General features: G+C 40.2%; 1 protein-coding gene across 1 annotated transcript in view; it reads left to right on the top strand.

Moving 5' to 3' along the window:
- Positions 1-16,612, top strand: part of RPA1 (replication protein A1) — a 46,247-nt gene that overhangs the window by 1,428 nt on the left and 28,207 nt on the right. Inside the window, exons 2-4 of the mRNA XM_006079756.4 lie at positions 2,722-2,772; positions 4,519-4,597; positions 5,262-5,370. Coding sequence (XP_006079818.1) covers positions 2,722-2,772; positions 4,519-4,597; positions 5,262-5,370 — 239 coding nt within the window. The remainder of the gene's footprint in view (positions 1-2,721; positions 2,773-4,518; positions 4,598-5,261; positions 5,371-16,612) is intronic.

The following is a 16,612-nucleotide window of genomic DNA, read 5'->3' as shown; positions in this document are numbered from 1 at the left end:
TGGTGCTTTTTTAAAAAAATTATTATTGTTATTAAATTTTTTATTTTTTATTGGAGTGTAGCCAATTAACAATGGATTGTTCTTCATTCTTCTCCTGTTGATTAACATAATCTTCCAAGTCTCCACTCAGTTACTTCCTCAAAGAACTCTTCCTTGACTCACTTTGCTAGGCTTAAGTCCTTTTATTTTCAGACCCTAATTCCTGTTTGTTCACCTATTATCTGTGATTTCAGGCAAGATACTAAACTCTGTCTTTCCTCTTCTGTCACAGGCTAATCATACCTAGTACCTGTTGCCTATGATTAGTGGAAGGATTAAATGAGCTATTAAAATGCTTAGTCCATGTCTGATACATAATAAATGTGCATTACTTGTTACTTTTTATTAACAGTCGCAGATATGATTTTACATTAAATATTGTTCATTTCATTAATGTCAGTTCCTTTCTGTCTCCCCTCCACTGGATTGTAAATGCTCTGAAGCCTGAAATCTTGTTTGGTGTTTTTTTTGCCCAACAGTCTCCCCGATTCCTGGAGCAGTGCTGGCCAGTATTAGGTGCCCAATAAATGTTTACTACTTGTGTGTGAGGCAGTGAAAAGAAAGGGACAGAGGTGGATGAAGAGGCACAGTTGGCAAAGTGGAGTGAATTTTTTAATACATTAAAAATAATTAACCTTGAGAAGTGATTGCAAATTGTAGTCCTTGTTTCCTTTATAGCTGCAACCCTGCATCTTTAAGACAAATTAGGAATTGTTCTTTACTTTTAAAAACAGTGACTAAGGTATTATTTAAATAGTTTGCTGAGTTAGTTTTTGTCACGTTCAAAATTGTAGTATTACTTAGATCTTGTTCATAAACGACAATGAAAATTTATATGTGTGTTTTGGTAGAGAACCTTTGTCAAATTTCTCATCTAAAGCAAGTAATTTTAGTTCAAAAGACATAGACCCCCAAAGGGCAACTAACGCACACAAATAGTAGGGACATTTTCAGCAAGAGCTAACATAAGAAATTATTCATGAAACTATTGTGGTAAATAGAACAAATAGTATTTCTATCTTAAGTAATTAGGTAATACAAAGAAAGGGGAAGGGAACTAATATTTTTGATCATTTCCAATGTGCCAGATATTTCATTATAGTCAGTACTTATAGTAACCCTGTAAAGTAGATTTTTATCATTAACCCCGTCTTACAGACGAAGAAATTAAAATGCAGAGAAGTAGTTTGTGCACGAGCTGAGGATTTGAACACATACTTTTGAGCATTGCATTCTGTTGCTTTGTGTTTTTTTCCTTCCAGTTTTACGGAGATGTAATTGAAATACCGCGCTGTGTAAGTGTAAGGTGTAGGGCTAATGATCTGAAACCATTACCGCAGTCAGTTTAGTGAGCATCTGTCGCCTCATACACATGCAAAAGAAAAAATAGTATTTTTTTCCTTGTGATGAGAGCTCTTAGGATTTACTCTCTTAATAACTTTCATATTTAGCATCGTTAATTATATTAATCCTGTTGTACATTACACTGAGCCTGGTACTTATCTTACAACTGGAAGTTTACTTTTTGAATAGATTTGTTCAGTTCCTCCTCCCTCTACTTCCTGCTTCTGGTAACCACAAATCTGATCTATTTTTTTCTTTGAGTTTGTTCATTTTTGAAGTGTAATTGGCCTACAAGGTTAGTTCCTGGTGCACAACATAGTGATTTGATATTTCTGTACATTACAAAATGATCACCATCGTTGCTTTGTATTTTTACTAGCAATGGTAATTTGGAATATTTAAGTCAGTTCTGTCTTAAGTGTATATGTCATGTTATATGTCCCAGAAGAGTAAGTCTTATATTCACTATTTATTGATGGCACAAATGTTAAGAGTAGTAAAGAAATACGTGTATTCTGTTTTAGACTCAGATAGAACAGAAAGGTGCTTGATGAAATTACTAACCTGCCCCTTCCCCTAATTCTGTTCCCCAGTAATGGCTACTTAAAAATCAGACTTCTTGGCAGTCCAGTGGTTACAGTTCTGTGTTTCTAGTGCAATGCACGGGGCTCAGGTTCAATCCCTGGTCAAAATCTAAGGTCCCACATGCTGTGGGGCATGGCCAAAATAAAGATCACATTTACTGAAGTTTAATTAGATTTACATAAAGTAGAAATTATGTTGCATAAGATTTGCACACTATTAGTCTGTAATACATCAAACTGTACACAGTAGTACATCAAGCCATATGCAGTTTGATGAATTTGGACAATTCAAAAAGTATAGAAGGACACAGTGCAAGGTCTGCCTCCAACTGGATGATGTATCCCCCATCACCCAGTTCCTCTTACAAGAGGCAACTAGTAGTATATAAACATTTTCTTGAGGCTGCATAACACTCTGTTTTAAGGGTTTGCTATACTTATTTGTCTGATTCCCACTTAATGAACATTGTAGGGAAATAAATGTGCTATTATGAATAATGAGTACATATGTGATGCCAGTATTTTATGAATACGTACATGAAGTAAATGTGTATTGTTGATAAGTATGAATCCCACTTTTATAATTTGTCCAGAGTGATAAAGAACTTAAAGTGGATTCTCAAATGGTAAGCTCTGAAAGGAATCTTTTACTAATATTATCTGTGGTTTATTCCAGATACCAAACTAAAAATACGTCAGGTTTTAATCATGATTTGAACACCTGTCTCACAAGAATCCGTTTTTACTTTTTCAGGCCATCATGCAACAGGGAGATACATCTATAAAACCCATCCTCCAAGTCATTGTGAGTACCTCCATATTTTTATGTCAAACATTTTTTGAACTTACATATAATTATAAATTACATTTCATAGAAGACGTACAGTCCACTTTAGGAAATTTGTCCACTCTAAATTCTCTTCATCATCACAAAATTAGTCCAGTCCATGTTGTAACTCTGAGAGAGAAACTGGGCTTTATTTTTACTGTTATGTTAGTCCGAGTTTGATCTCTGGAGGTTCCAATTTGAAGCTTTGCCTTTCTGTTCTTTCCACAATTGGTAGATACTGTATTGCTACCCATTCTTATTTAAGAAAAGTATCATTTCTGTTTTTGCTATAACATTGTTGCTTTCCCATTTCATAGATGATGAAACAGGCTCAGAGAGGAAGCAACTTGTCCAGTTTATACAGTAGAAAGCAGTAGAACCCTGATTTGTACCCAGGTGGTCTGACTCCTGAGCCCACCTGCTGAACCCCTGCTCTTGATTATCTCATCTTAGGAACAGCTTTCTAACCCAAGTCCAGTGCGTCATCATTCTGTTATTCATAAATCTTGACTTTGTACCTGTCATTTTTTAGCCTTCTAGATAAAGTATTAGAATCTTATAACAAGAACACCTGCTACCTGTGAGCATCTGGAGATTATAGGATTCCTATAAACCCTTCAAAGTCAGTAGAGCCCAGAGTGAAATAATCTCTACATAATATAGAATGTGGGCTTTCCTGGTGGCTCAGCAGCAGAGAACCTGTCTGCCAATGCAGGAGACTTGGGTTCGATCCCTTGGTTGGGAAGATCCCCTGGAGAAGGAAATGGCAACCAGCTCCAGTATTCTTGCCTGGGAAACCGCAAGGACAGAGAAACCTGGCGGACTAGTCTGGTTACAAAAGAGTCAGGCCTGACTTAGCGACTAAACAACAACAACAACAACAACAACAAAAACACATCATTACTTCTTCCTCCTTGGTGGTTCTGCCCTGGGGTTTGTCTTGCTCAGATCTGCCTCATATTTGGCTTCTGGAGCTCTCTACTCAAAAAGAACTTGTTTGCTTAAAATTCTTCATTAACCCTATCAGTCATTTAAGGAGTTCTCAAATTTTGCTGAGGATTTTCAAAATCAATAGGAGCAGAAATCTGGACCACAATTGCAGATTCTGAGTCAGTAGGCCCGATGATTTATCTCCCTGTTGCTCCCAAACTCATTGCCAGTCTTCTTAAGGCTGTTTTCGTATTTCATGTTCTTCAGAAAGCTGCCTCTGATTTTCTTCAAGCTGAAATAAATGTCTTGGCTCTGCTCCCATGTCATTATGTGCACACCTCTGCTACTCTCTGCCTCCATCTTCACCCCAGTTGTAAGCCTCTTCAGGGAAAGGATTTCCCACCCCCCATCTCCCCACCCCCCCACCCCCTTTTGTATTTTTATCATGTTTCCTACATAGTACCTTACCTATATTAGCTGCCTTGTTGTATGGTGTGTTTTTTTTTTTAATTGAATTTTCAGTCAAATTTGAGTTAGGGGAGAGAGAATACAAGAGTATTGGTAACTTATTTTGTTTTTATCTATGTTGTGTTTAATAAAGTTAGTAGAGAGAGGTTGGTGGGAGAATCATCAAGTCCATTTTTCTTTTGCTTGGATTTAGGTGTCAAGAAAGTGGGCAAGCAGCTCTGTTTCTGTGGGACTAATGGCAAACCCACTCTCCTGCTCTTAGGTTTACTTATCCCTGGGGACTGGGCAGACAACATGGCTAATGAATCGTATTTTCTCTCCTAGAACATCCGTCCCATTACTACAGGGAATAGTCCACCCCGTTATCGACTGCTTATGAGTGATGGATTGAATACTCTATCTTGTACGTATAGTGTATAAATCTAGGAGTTTGTATTTTAATAATGAAAGCGCACCCAGCAACCTGATTGCAGTAATTGGAACATTCCAGAAGTCTACATTTGCTTGGCTGTGTCTTCAGTCAGACAGAATTGCAGCTGCCAGAGAGCATTCTAACAATAGACTGGGTCTAGTGGAAAGCTGCCACTTGGCTTAATTAATTTTCTTTAAGTGGTGCTCTGTGCTTCCTTTGATTAATTTCCCTTAGGATGATATTGACATTTAGTGGGTATGATGGGTTAGCTGTCCTATACTTGTCTTTTTGGGGTTTTATTTCTGCATTGGAAGCTTTACAGGGAGAAAGAGAATTTGCAGAATATATACTTACTATCTCTAGTCACAAGGTGAAGGACCTAGAAGAGATTTTTTTTTTAGTCTTTGTCATGAAACCTGAATGACTGAAAAGATAATTTGGGGCACTTCAGGAAATACTTAATTTCATCAAAGCACCAGGTGTTAAATGCACAGTAAATTATTACTGTTTTTTTACCTTACAGAGTCTGAGTAGTTTTAATTTCAGGAATGTCTTTTAAGGCGTTGTTTTATCTTTTGCTGGTACAAGTATGATCAGCTTTTAGACTGTCGTGACTGAAATGTCTTAGAGACTAAAGCAATCTCTGTGCTTTCAGCGTTCATGTTGGCAACACAGCTGAACCCTCTTGTTGAGGAAGAGCGATTGTCTAGCAACTGTATTTGCCAGATTAACCGATTTATTGTGAACACGCTGAAAGATGGAAGGTATGTGGTGTTTTTTTTTTTTTAGTATTTATTTATTTGGCTTCATCGGGTCTTAGTTGCAGCACCCGGGGTCTTTCATTGGGGTGCTCAGACTCCTCAGTTGTTGTGAGCAGGCTTAGTTGCTCTGTGGCATGTGGGATCTTAGTTCCCCAAGTAGGGGTTGAACCTGTGTGTCCTGGACCACCAGGGAAGTCCCTGTGCTATGTTTTTTTCCTGTTGTATTGTGTTGTAAAATGGGGGCTAATTTTATTTAAAATAGAAGTTTACTGGATGCCAAAATTCAATTAGGAATCAAAGAGACAGTGGTGAGCTGTCAGCCAGGAGTTCAGAGCTATTGAGTTCTGAACTCAGGCAACTGCAAACGGGACACCGACAGGACAGACATGGAACCAAACTGGAAATTTCAGAGCAGGAAATTAAAGCCGAATGTAGAACTCATATTTCTAATCTCTTAAGCAGCACCGATTCTAGGATTCTCTCTTTAAGTATCTTTTAGTGAAAAAAGGGTTACTTTTTAGGGCAAAAGAAGATGCATTTCATTCTGTAACACTGCCCCTTTTCTGCAGTCTTGAATCTTTCATAGTAAACACTTTCTTCAGCCAACAGAGTACTGTAGAGTACCTACATGATGCTCCATGCTAGAGACACAGTGGTGAACAGAACTGTTAGTCACACCTGAGTAACCATTGCTGAAATACTTTATTTTGGTGGCATGCAGAGTCATACTTGCCAAATCTAGGGCAGTTTAAAAATTAAAACTGTGAGTTTCCTGGCAGTCTAGTGGTTGATGCTCGGTACTTTCACTGCCATGGTTCCAGGTTCAGTTTCTGATTGGGGAACTAGGATCCTTCATACCGTACGGTGTGGCCAAAAAATTTAAAAAAATAAAAAAGCCAAAGTAAATAAAAATAGTAGCATTACAACTTATTGAATAAAGTAGGAATTCATACATCCTCACTGAATAAATGAATACATGAGGGGGAACAGAAAGCTTTTCTTAACGATGGAATGCCATCTAAAAATGTAGATGGATTGACAGAAGTAGAAAATCACCATTTGGCCACCGTCATATATGCAGGAAACATTTAATAGGTGCTGTGTAAGTTTCCTGTGGCTGCTCCAGCAAAATACCACATGTTTGATAGTTTAAAACAAAGAAATTATTTCTGGAATAATTTTTGGAAGCGATGAGTTGACATCAGTTTCACTGGGCAGAGATCATGGTGTTGGCTGGGCTAGACTCCTCCTAGGAGCTCTATGGGAGAATCCATTCTTTGCCTCTTCCAGCTTCTGGTGGTAAATAGCATTTTTTGGCTTGTGGCTGCATCACACCAATCTCTCCCTCCATGGTCACATTACTCCTTCTGTCTGTACCAAGTCTGCCTCTACCTCCTTCTTTTTTTTATTTTGACTGCACAGTGTGGTTTGTAGGATCTTAGTTGGCCAGTCAGGGATCGACTTTGTGCCCCCTACAGTGGAAGTGTGGAGTCCTAACTCTGGACCACCAGGGAACTCCATCTTCCCTCTTCTTAGAAGGATATATGTAGTTGCTTTTAGGGCCCATTGGATAATCTGGGATAAAATCGCCACTTCAGTCCTTAATTAAATCACACCTGCAGAGTCCCTTTTTGCCATAGAAGGTTCCAGGCGTTAGAATGTGGATGTATTTTTGTCGGGGGTGTTCATTCAGCTGACCGCAGGTGCTGAAACAGGTGGTGAAAGTTTGATGAGGAGCAAGTTATTTTTAGGGTTAAAGTATACCCCCTGCCCCACACAGCATAATTATTAGTTGTAAAAGGAAAAGAAGCAATTTACAGCAGAGAAAACTGGCAGATGGCACCTTATTCCAGTTGTTGACATTAACATTATCAATAATGGGACAAAGAGAAGTCAACATGTTACCTACTTGGATGCAATGAGAACATAGTGTCAGTTCAGTTCAGTTCAGACCTCAGTCATGTCCGACTCTTTGTGACCCCATGAACTGCAGCATGCCAGGCCTCCCTGTCCACCACCAACTCCTGGAGTTCACTCAAACTCGTGTCCATTGAGTCAGTGATGCCATCCAACCGTCTCCTCTGTTGTCTCCTTCTCCTCCCACCTTCAGTCTTTCCCAGTATCAGGGTCTTTTCAAATGAGTCAGTTCTTCACATCAGGTGGCCAAAAGTATTGGAGTTTCAGCTTCAGCATCAGTCCTTCCAATGAATATTCAGGACTGATCTCCCCTAGGATGGGCTGGTTGGATCTCCTTGCTGTCCAAGGGACTCTCAAGAGTCTTCTCCAACACCACAGTTCAAAAGTATCAATTCTTTGGTGCTCAGCTTTCTTTATAGTCCCAACTCTCACATCCATACATGACTACTTGAAAAACCATAGCCTTGACTAGATGGACCTTTGTTGGCAAAGTAATGTCTTTGCTTTTGAAAATGCTATCTAGGTTGGTCATAACTTTCCTTCCAAGGAGTAAGCGTCTTTTAATTTCATGGCTGCAATCACCATCTGCAGTGATTTTGGAGCCCCCCAAAATAAAGTCTGTCACTGTTTCCACTGTTTCCCCATCTATTTGCTATGAAGTGATGGGGCCGTTTGCCATGATCTTAGTTTTCTGAATGTTGAGCTTTAAGCCAGCATTTTCACTCTCCTCTTTCACTTTCATCAAGAGGCTCTTTACTTCTTCACTTCCTGCCATAAGGGTGGTGTCATCTGCATATCTGAGGTTATTGATATTTCTCCCAGCAATCTTGATTCCAGCTTGTGCTTCATCCAGCCTAGCATTTCTCAGGATGTACTCTGCATGTAAGTTAAATAAGCAGGGTGACAATATACAGCCTTGATGTACTTCTTTTCCTATTTGGAACCAGTCTGTTGTTCCATGTCCAGTGCTAACTGTTGCTTCTTCACCTGCATACAGATTTCTCAGGAGGCAGGTCAGGTGGTCTGGTATTCCCATCTTTTTCAGAATTTTCCACAGTTTGTGGTGATCCACACAGTCAAAGGCTTTGGCATAGTCAATAAAACAGAAATAGATGTTTTTCTGGAACTCTCTTGCTTTTTCCATGATCCAGCGGATGTTGGCAATTTGATTTCTGGTTCCTCTGCCTTTTCTAAATCCAGCTTGAACATCTGGAAGTTCATGGTTCACGTATTGCTGAAGCCTGGCTTGGAGAGTTCTGATCATTACTTTGCTAGCGTGTGAGATGAGTGCAGTTGTGCAGTAGTTTGAGCATTCTTTGGCATTGACTTTCTTTGGGATTGGAATGAAAACTGACCTTTTCCAGTCTTGTTATATTATTGCCAAAGATGCATAATCTGTATCCAGTCACAAGGAAGCCTAGGGTAAATTGATGGACATTTTATAAAATAACTGATTTTCAAATTTCAAACATTGAAGAAATCTAAAGAGATAGGGTAATTAAATATAACACATGATCCTGGATCCTTTTGCTGTTAAGGGCATCATTAAGACAATTTATGAAGCGTGAATGAATTCTGTACATCAGGTAGAAGAATTCTTTGGTTTTCAAGTTCAATAACCAGGTCATGTCTCAATGTCAGTTGTTCCTCTTTTTTTGTTTTCTGGTACATGATGTATGCTCTTTCAGTCTGCAATCAGTTCTTTCTGATGAAAAGTTTCTGTTGTTATTCCTTAATGACCTTTTCTATTTCATTTGAGCTCCAGTTTTCACTTATGTTGTAGATACTTTGTTCTCCATATATGTCTTCAGATTGCCCTAGTCTTTTTTTTCTAAGGCATGCCTTGGCTTAAGATTTTCTAACACATCACATAGTTTGGCCTTTGTTAGATATTGCTTCTGTTCTCTCTTGCCCCTTAACTTTTTTTTAAAGATATACACACACACACAATCTTAGTTATTTTTTTCAGCTGTGCTGGGTCTTCATTGCTGCGTGAGCTCTTCTCTAGTTGTGGAGAGCAGGGGCTACTCTCTGGTTGTGCTCGGGCTTCTCACTGTGTTGGCTTCTCTTGTTATGGAGCATGGGCTCTGGGGCACTCAGGCTTCAGTAGTTGGGGCACGTGGGCTCAGTAGTTGCTGCTCCTGGGCTTCAGAGCACAAGCTCAGTAGTTGTGGTACTGGGGCTTAGTTGCTCTGAACGTGGAATCTTTGCCGATCAGGTATCAAACCCGTGTCTCCTGCAATGGCAGGCAGATACTTTACCACCGAGCCACCAAGGAAGCCCTCCCCTAACTTTTCAAGCTCTCTTTTTCTTCTCAATCTCTTGTTTCTTTTCATCTTTTGACTTTTACTGAATTCTTAGTCTTATTTTGCAAGCCACACTTGGAAAGCATTCCCTTTCTTGGCTTATGCTTTTTTCTGGATTGGATTCTTAATTGTCTCTGCCTCCTCTGTTTCTTTTATTTTTATGTACTATTGTGTGTTACATTGCTGCTGTGTTATTTCTTTTTATCTTATGCCTGCCAATGCAGGAGAAATAAGAGACTCAGGTTCAGTCCCTATCTGGAAGATCCCCTGGAGGAGGGCATAGCAACCCACTTCAGTGTTCTTGCCTGGAGAATCCCCATGGACAGAGGAGCCTGGTGGCTACAGTCGACAGTCGCAGAGTCAGACTCGGCTGAAGCGGCTTAGCATGTACACACACACATGCTTAATGTGGACAGTTCTGTCCAGACTACATTTGCTCCGACGTAGTCTAGGCTAGGTCCATCTCCTTGCCAACCTTCTCACTTGGGACCTGTTATCTGCCACCCTGGGCTGCCGTGGATTGCTTGAGTACTGCCTTCTATCCACTTTCTCTCCTCTAGAACATGGGATAGGGGAGGGTGGAGAGCATTGCTGTGATTGAGTACAAAAACTCGAGCTCCATTCTCTCCTGTCACGGGTGGATGCCATGTGTTCCTTCCTACCTCTGCTGAAAACTTGAGTGTGTATGTGCGACCAGGTTTATTCCTTATCTTATTGATGGTCACTGGTTTATTCCAACCAGGGCTTTAGCAGTCATCCTTATACATTTATCTTTACAAGCTCATGCTGTTACTTCATAAGAGCTGATTACATGAATTAGAATTGTGGGGATCAGGAGACATCTGTTGTAGAAATTAAACCAATTAACATACTCTTGATCCTTGTATAAGAGGACCTGTTTTTGAATATGCAACAGACATGGGTTAGATTCCTGGTTCCCCATGGTGGGGGACTGGTGAGTTACTGCCATGGAGCACAGGGCTTCTTTTTAAGGTGGTAAAATGATCAGAAGTTAGGTCATGGTAATGCTTGCCCAACTCTGTAAATATATGAAAAACTGCTGAATTATATTTTTTAAAAAATTTGTTTATTTTTGATTGAAGTATAATTGCTTTCTGGAGAAGGGAATGGCCTTGTATGGCCTTGTATGATCCCTCCCTCCTTGTATGGGAGACAGGGATCAAGACCATCCCCAAGGAAAAGGAATGCAAAAAGCAAAATGGCTGTCTGGGGGGGGAGGCCTTACAAATATCTGTGAAAAGAAGAGAAGTGAAAAGCAAAGGAGAAAAGGAATGATACATGTATTTGAATGCAGAGTTCCAAAGAATAGCAAGGAGAGATAAGAAAGCCTTTCTCTGTGATTAGTGCAAAGAAATAGAGGAAAACAATAGAATGGGAAAGACTAGAGATCTCTTCCAGAAAATTGGAGATACCAAGGGAACATTTCATGCAAAGATGGGCTCAATAAAGGACAGAAATGGTATGGACCTAACAGAAGCAGAAGACATTAAGAAGAGGTGGCAAGAATACACAGAAGAATTATACAAAAAAGATCTTCACAACCCAGATAATCACGACGGTGTGATCACTCACCTAGAGCCAGACATCCTGGAATGTGAAGTCAAGTGGGCCTTAGGAAGCATCATTACGAACAAAGCTAGTGGAGGTGATGTAATTCTAGTTGAGCTCTTTGAAATTCTAAACAATGATGCTGTGAAAGTGCTGCACTCAGTATGCCAGCAAATTTGGAAAACTCAGCCGTGGCCACAGGACTGGAAAAGGTCAGTTTTCTTTCCAATCCCTAAGAAAGGCAATGCCAAAGAATGCTCAAACCACCACACAATTGCATTCATCTCACATGCTAGCAAAGTAATGCTCAAAATTCTCCAAGCCAGGCTTCAACAATACATGAACCATGAACTTCCAGATGTTCAAGCTGGTTTTAGAAAAGGCAGAGGAACCAGAGATCAAATTGCCAACATCTGTTGGATCATGGAAAAAGCAAGAGAGTTCCAGAAAAACATCTATTTCTGTTTTATTGACTATGCCAAAGCCTTTGACTGTGTGGATCACCACAAACTGGAAAATTCTGAAAGAGAAGGGAATACCAGACCACCTGACCTGCCTCCTGAGAAATCTGTATGCAGGTGAAGAAGCAACAGTTAGCACTGGACATGGAACAACAGACTGGTTCCAAATAGGAAAAGAAGTACACCAAGGCTGTATATTGTCACCCTGCTTATTTAACTTATATGGGGAGTACATCCTGAGAAACGCTAGGCTGGATGAAGCACAAGCTGGAATCAAGATTGCTGGGAGAAATATCAATAACCTCAGATATGCAGATGACACCACCCTTATGGCAGGAAGTGAAGAAGTAAAGAGCCTCCTGATGAAAGTGAAAGAGGAGAGTGAAAAAGTTGGCTTAAAGCTCAACATTCAGAAAACTAAGATCGTGGCATCCGGCCCTATCACTTCATGGCAAATAGATGGGGAAACAGTGACAGACTTTATTTTGGGGGGCTCCAAAATCACTACAGGTGGTGACTGCAGCCATGAAATTAAAAGACGCTTACTCAAGAATAGCAAGAAGAGATGAGAAAGCCTTCTTCAGCGATCAATGCAAAGAAATAGAGGAAAACAACAGAATGGGAAAGACTAGGGATCTCTTCAAGAAAATCAGAGATACCAAAGGAACATTTCATGCAAAGATGGGCTCGATATAGGACAGAAATGGTATGGACCTAACAGAAGCAGAAGATATTAAGAAGAGATGACAAGAATACACAGAAGAACGGTACAAAAAAGATCTTCACGACCCAGATAATCACGATGGTGTGATCACTGACCTAGAGCCAGACATCCTGGAGTGTGAAGTCAAGAGGGCCTTAGAAAGCATCACAACGAACAAAGCTAGTGGAGGTGATGGAATTCTAGTTGAGCTATTCCAAATCCTGAAAGATGATGCTGTGAAAGTGCTGCACTCAATATGCCAGCAAATGTGGAAAACTCAGCAGTGGCCACAGGACTGGAAAAGGTCAGTTTTCTTTCCAATCCCAAAGAAAGGCAATGCCAAAGAATGCTCAAACTACCGCACAATTGCACTCATCTCACACACTAGTAAAGTAATGCTCAAAATTCTCCAAGCCAGGCTTCAGCAATATGTGAACCGTGAACTTCCTGATGTTCAAGCTGGTTTTAGAAAAGGCAGAGGAACCAGAGATCAAATTACCAACATCTGCTGGATCATGGAAAAAGCAAGAGAGTTCCAGAAAAGCATCTATTTCTGCTTTATTGACTATGCCAAAGCCTTTGACTGTGTGGATCACCACAAACTGTGGAAAATTCTGAAAAGAAGGGAATACCAGACCACCTGATCTGCCTCTTGAGAGATGTGTATGCAGGTCAGGAAGCAACAGTTAGCACTGGACATGGAACAACAGACTGGTTCCAAATAGGAAAAGCAGTTCGTCAAGGCTGTATATTGTCACCCTGTTTATTTAACTTATATGCAGAGTACATCATGAGAAACGCTGAACTGGAAGAAACACAAGCTGGAATCAAGATTGCTGGGAGAAATGTCAGTAACCTCAGATATGCAGATGACACCACCCTTATGGCAGAATGACGAGGAACTAAAAAGCCTCTTGATGAAAGTGAAAGTGGAGAGTGAAAAAGTTGGCTTCAAGCTCAACATTCAGAAAACAAAGATCATGGCATCCGGTCCCACCACTTCATCGGAAATAGATGGGGAAGCAGTGGAAACAGTGACAGACTTTATTTTTCTGGGCTCCAAAATCACTGCGGATGTTGGCTGTAGCCATGAAATTAAAAGGTGCTTACTCCTTGGAAGAAAAGTTATGACCAACCTAGATAGCATTTTCAAAAGTAGAGACATTACTTTGCCAACAAAGGTCCGTCTAGTCAAGGCTATGGTTTTTTCTGTGGTCATGTATGGATGTGAGAGTTGGAATGTGAAGAAGGCTGAGCGCCGAAGAATTGATGCTTTTGAACTGTGGTGTTGGAGAAAACTCTTGAGAGTCCCTTGGACTGCAAGGAGATCCAACCAGTCCATTCTGAAGGAGATCAGCCCTGGGATTTCTTTGGAAGGAATGATGCTAAAGCTGAAACTCCAGTCCTTTGGCCACCTCATGCGAAGAGTTGACTCATTGGAGAAGACTCTGATGCTGGGCGGGATTGGGGGCAAGAGGAGAAGGGGACGACAGAGGATGAGATGGCTGGATGGCATCACTGACTCGATGGAAGTGAGTTTGAGTGAACTCCGGGAGTTGGTGATGGACAGGGAGGCCTGGCGTGCTGCGATTCATGGGGTCACAAAGAGTCGGACACGACTGAGCGACTGATCTGATCTGATCTACTCCTTGGAAGCAAAGTTATGACCAACCTAGACAGCATATTAGAAAGCAGAGACATTACTTTGCCAACAAAGGTCCATCTACTCAAGGCTATGATTTTTCCAGTAGACATGTATGGATGTGAGAGTTGAACTATAAGAAAGCTGAGCGCTGAAAAATTGATACTTTTGAACTGTGGTGTTGGAGAACTTTTGAACTGTGGTGTTGGAGAAGATTCTTGAGAGTCCCTTGGACTGCAAGGAGATCCAACCAGTCCATCCTAATCAGTCCTGAATGTTCATTGGAAGGACTGATGCTGAAGCTGAAACTCCAGTACTTTGGCCACCTGATGCAAAGCGCTGACTCGTTTGAAAAGACCCTAATGGTGGGAAAAATTGAAGGTGGGAGGAGAAGGGGACGACAGAGGATGAGATGTTTGGATAGCATCACCAACTCAGTGGACATGAGTTTGGGTAAACTCTGGGAGTTGGTGATGGACACAGAGGCCTGGCATGCTGCAATTCATGGGGTCGCAAAGAGTCAGACAGGACTGAGTGACTGAATTGAATTGTGTTGGTTTCTGCCATATATCAACATGAATCAGCCATAGGTATACATATGTCCCCTCCCTCTTGACCCTCCCTCCCACTTCCCACCCCTGAATTATACTTTTAAAGGGTGAATTTTATGGTTTATGAGTTATATTTCAACAAACCTGTTTTTTAGGGCAAACCTGTTTTTTAGGGCAAAAAAATAACCATTTCCCCTTAACCTTGTTGGCATATTATACTAGGTATTACAGATTTTTAAAAAATAATTGCTAATCATTTTAATTTAAAATATAATAAATTCTCCTGTTTGTGAGGTCAAGTATCTTTTCATATATTTATTGATATTTGTAGTTCTTCTCTGAATAGCATTTGATTATATACTTTGTCTTTTATGTGTGTGCTGAGGGTAGGGTAGGGGGAAGCTTTTTATGAATGAGGGATATCAACTAATTCTTTTATCTCACTTTATCATAGTCTGTTTATGCTGTCTTATGATAAGGAGTTGATAAGTTTTTTTAAATATAGTTAGTTTTGTCCATTTTTTTCTTTATGGCTTTTGAATTTTGCTTAGGAAGCTTCCTGACTGGGTTATAAAAGCATTTCTTTGCTTCAGACACTTCTGGTGAATTTTTTTAAGTAGACGTCAGTTCATCTAAGATTTTAGTTTCTGCTTTTTAGTTTTAAAGGCACTTGGCTTATTTTAAGTTATTTAAGGCTTGGGGTTTTGTTATTATTGAAGTATAGTTGATCTATAGTATTAGTTTCAGGTGTACAACATAGTGATCTAATATGAGGTTTACTTTTATTTGGGATATAAAGAAAGAATTTAGCTTAGTTTTTCCCAAATGGATGGTGCATATCATGGGAGGTCTACGGTAAGGAGCTTATTCTGAGTATGATGGGAAGCTATAGACTTTTGAGCGGCAGAATATTGGTGTGATCTGATAGTCCATTCTAAAGGAGATCAGTCCTGGGTGTTCTTTGGAAGGAATGATGCTAAAGCTGAAACTCCAGTCCTTTGGCCACCTCATGCGAAGAGTTGACTCATTGGAAAAGACCCAGATGCTGGGAGGGATTGGGGGCAGGAAGAGAAGGGGATGACAGAGGATGAGATGGCTGGATGGCATCACCGACTCGATGGACATGAGTTTGGGTGGACTCCGGGAGTTGGTGATGGACAGGGAGGCCTGGTGTGCTATGATTCAAGGGGTCGCAAAGAGTCAGACGCGATTGAGCAACTAAACTGAACTGATTTAAATATTTTGAAGTATCCAAGAGATGATTTTGATAGCTATGTGGAGAATTGGTGGTTGGTGACAAAAGTAGATAGAGGCTAGTATTCCATTTATCTGGCTCTGTTCTGTTTACCATCTTTTCCATCTATCTGTTTGTCTAGTCCTGTGTTTGTGTCAGAGTTGGTCTTTCTCTTTCTTTTTCTCTTCCTTTTTTGTGACATCTTCTTGAGATATAATTCATATACCACACAATTCATCTATTTAAAGTGTAAAATAGTTTTTGTTATACTCAGAGATGTCCAGCCATTACCACAATTAATTTTAGAATATTTTCTTACCCACCAAATAAACCCTGCACCCTTTAGCTATCACCCCCAAACACCCCATCCTCCCAACCCTAGACAACCGTGAATCTACTTTCTGTCTCTGTAGGATTTGCTTATTTTGAACATTTCACAGAAATGAAATCTTGTAATATGTGGTCCTTTGTGGCTGGGAAGTCCCTAGTATATATTTTTGAAAGGTAGTAGTTCTTTTTTAAAAACTCTTATTTTAGTGCCTAAATATTCTGTCACTGTTAAGTGTGCAAGTATTCGTGTGTGTGTGTGTGTGAATAATTTATCTGTATCAGGATCCAAAGGGAAGCGCACACTGCAGTCGGTTGGTAGTTCTTTTAAGTCTCTATGAGTATAGGTTCCTCCTCCATCTCTTTTTCTTCCCTGAGTGTTTATTTGTTGAAGAAACCAGGTCATTTGTCCTTTATCCTCATGCACTGTTTCCCACAGTCTCAGTTTTGCTGATTATATCTGTATAAAGTTGTAATGTGTCCTTGTCATCTGTGTTTTCTCCAAGTTGGTATTATGTGTATTCTTTTCATGTGC

This window comes from Bubalus bubalis, chromosome 3 (assembly GCF_019923935.1).
Source record: "Bubalus bubalis isolate 160015118507 breed Murrah chromosome 3, NDDB_SH_1, whole genome shotgun sequence".
NCBI lineage: Eukaryota > Metazoa > Chordata > Mammalia > Artiodactyla > Bovidae > Bubalus > Bubalus bubalis.
The sequence above is the reverse complement of the archived record's forward strand: the minus strand, read 5'-3'. Positions and strand labels throughout refer to the sequence as shown.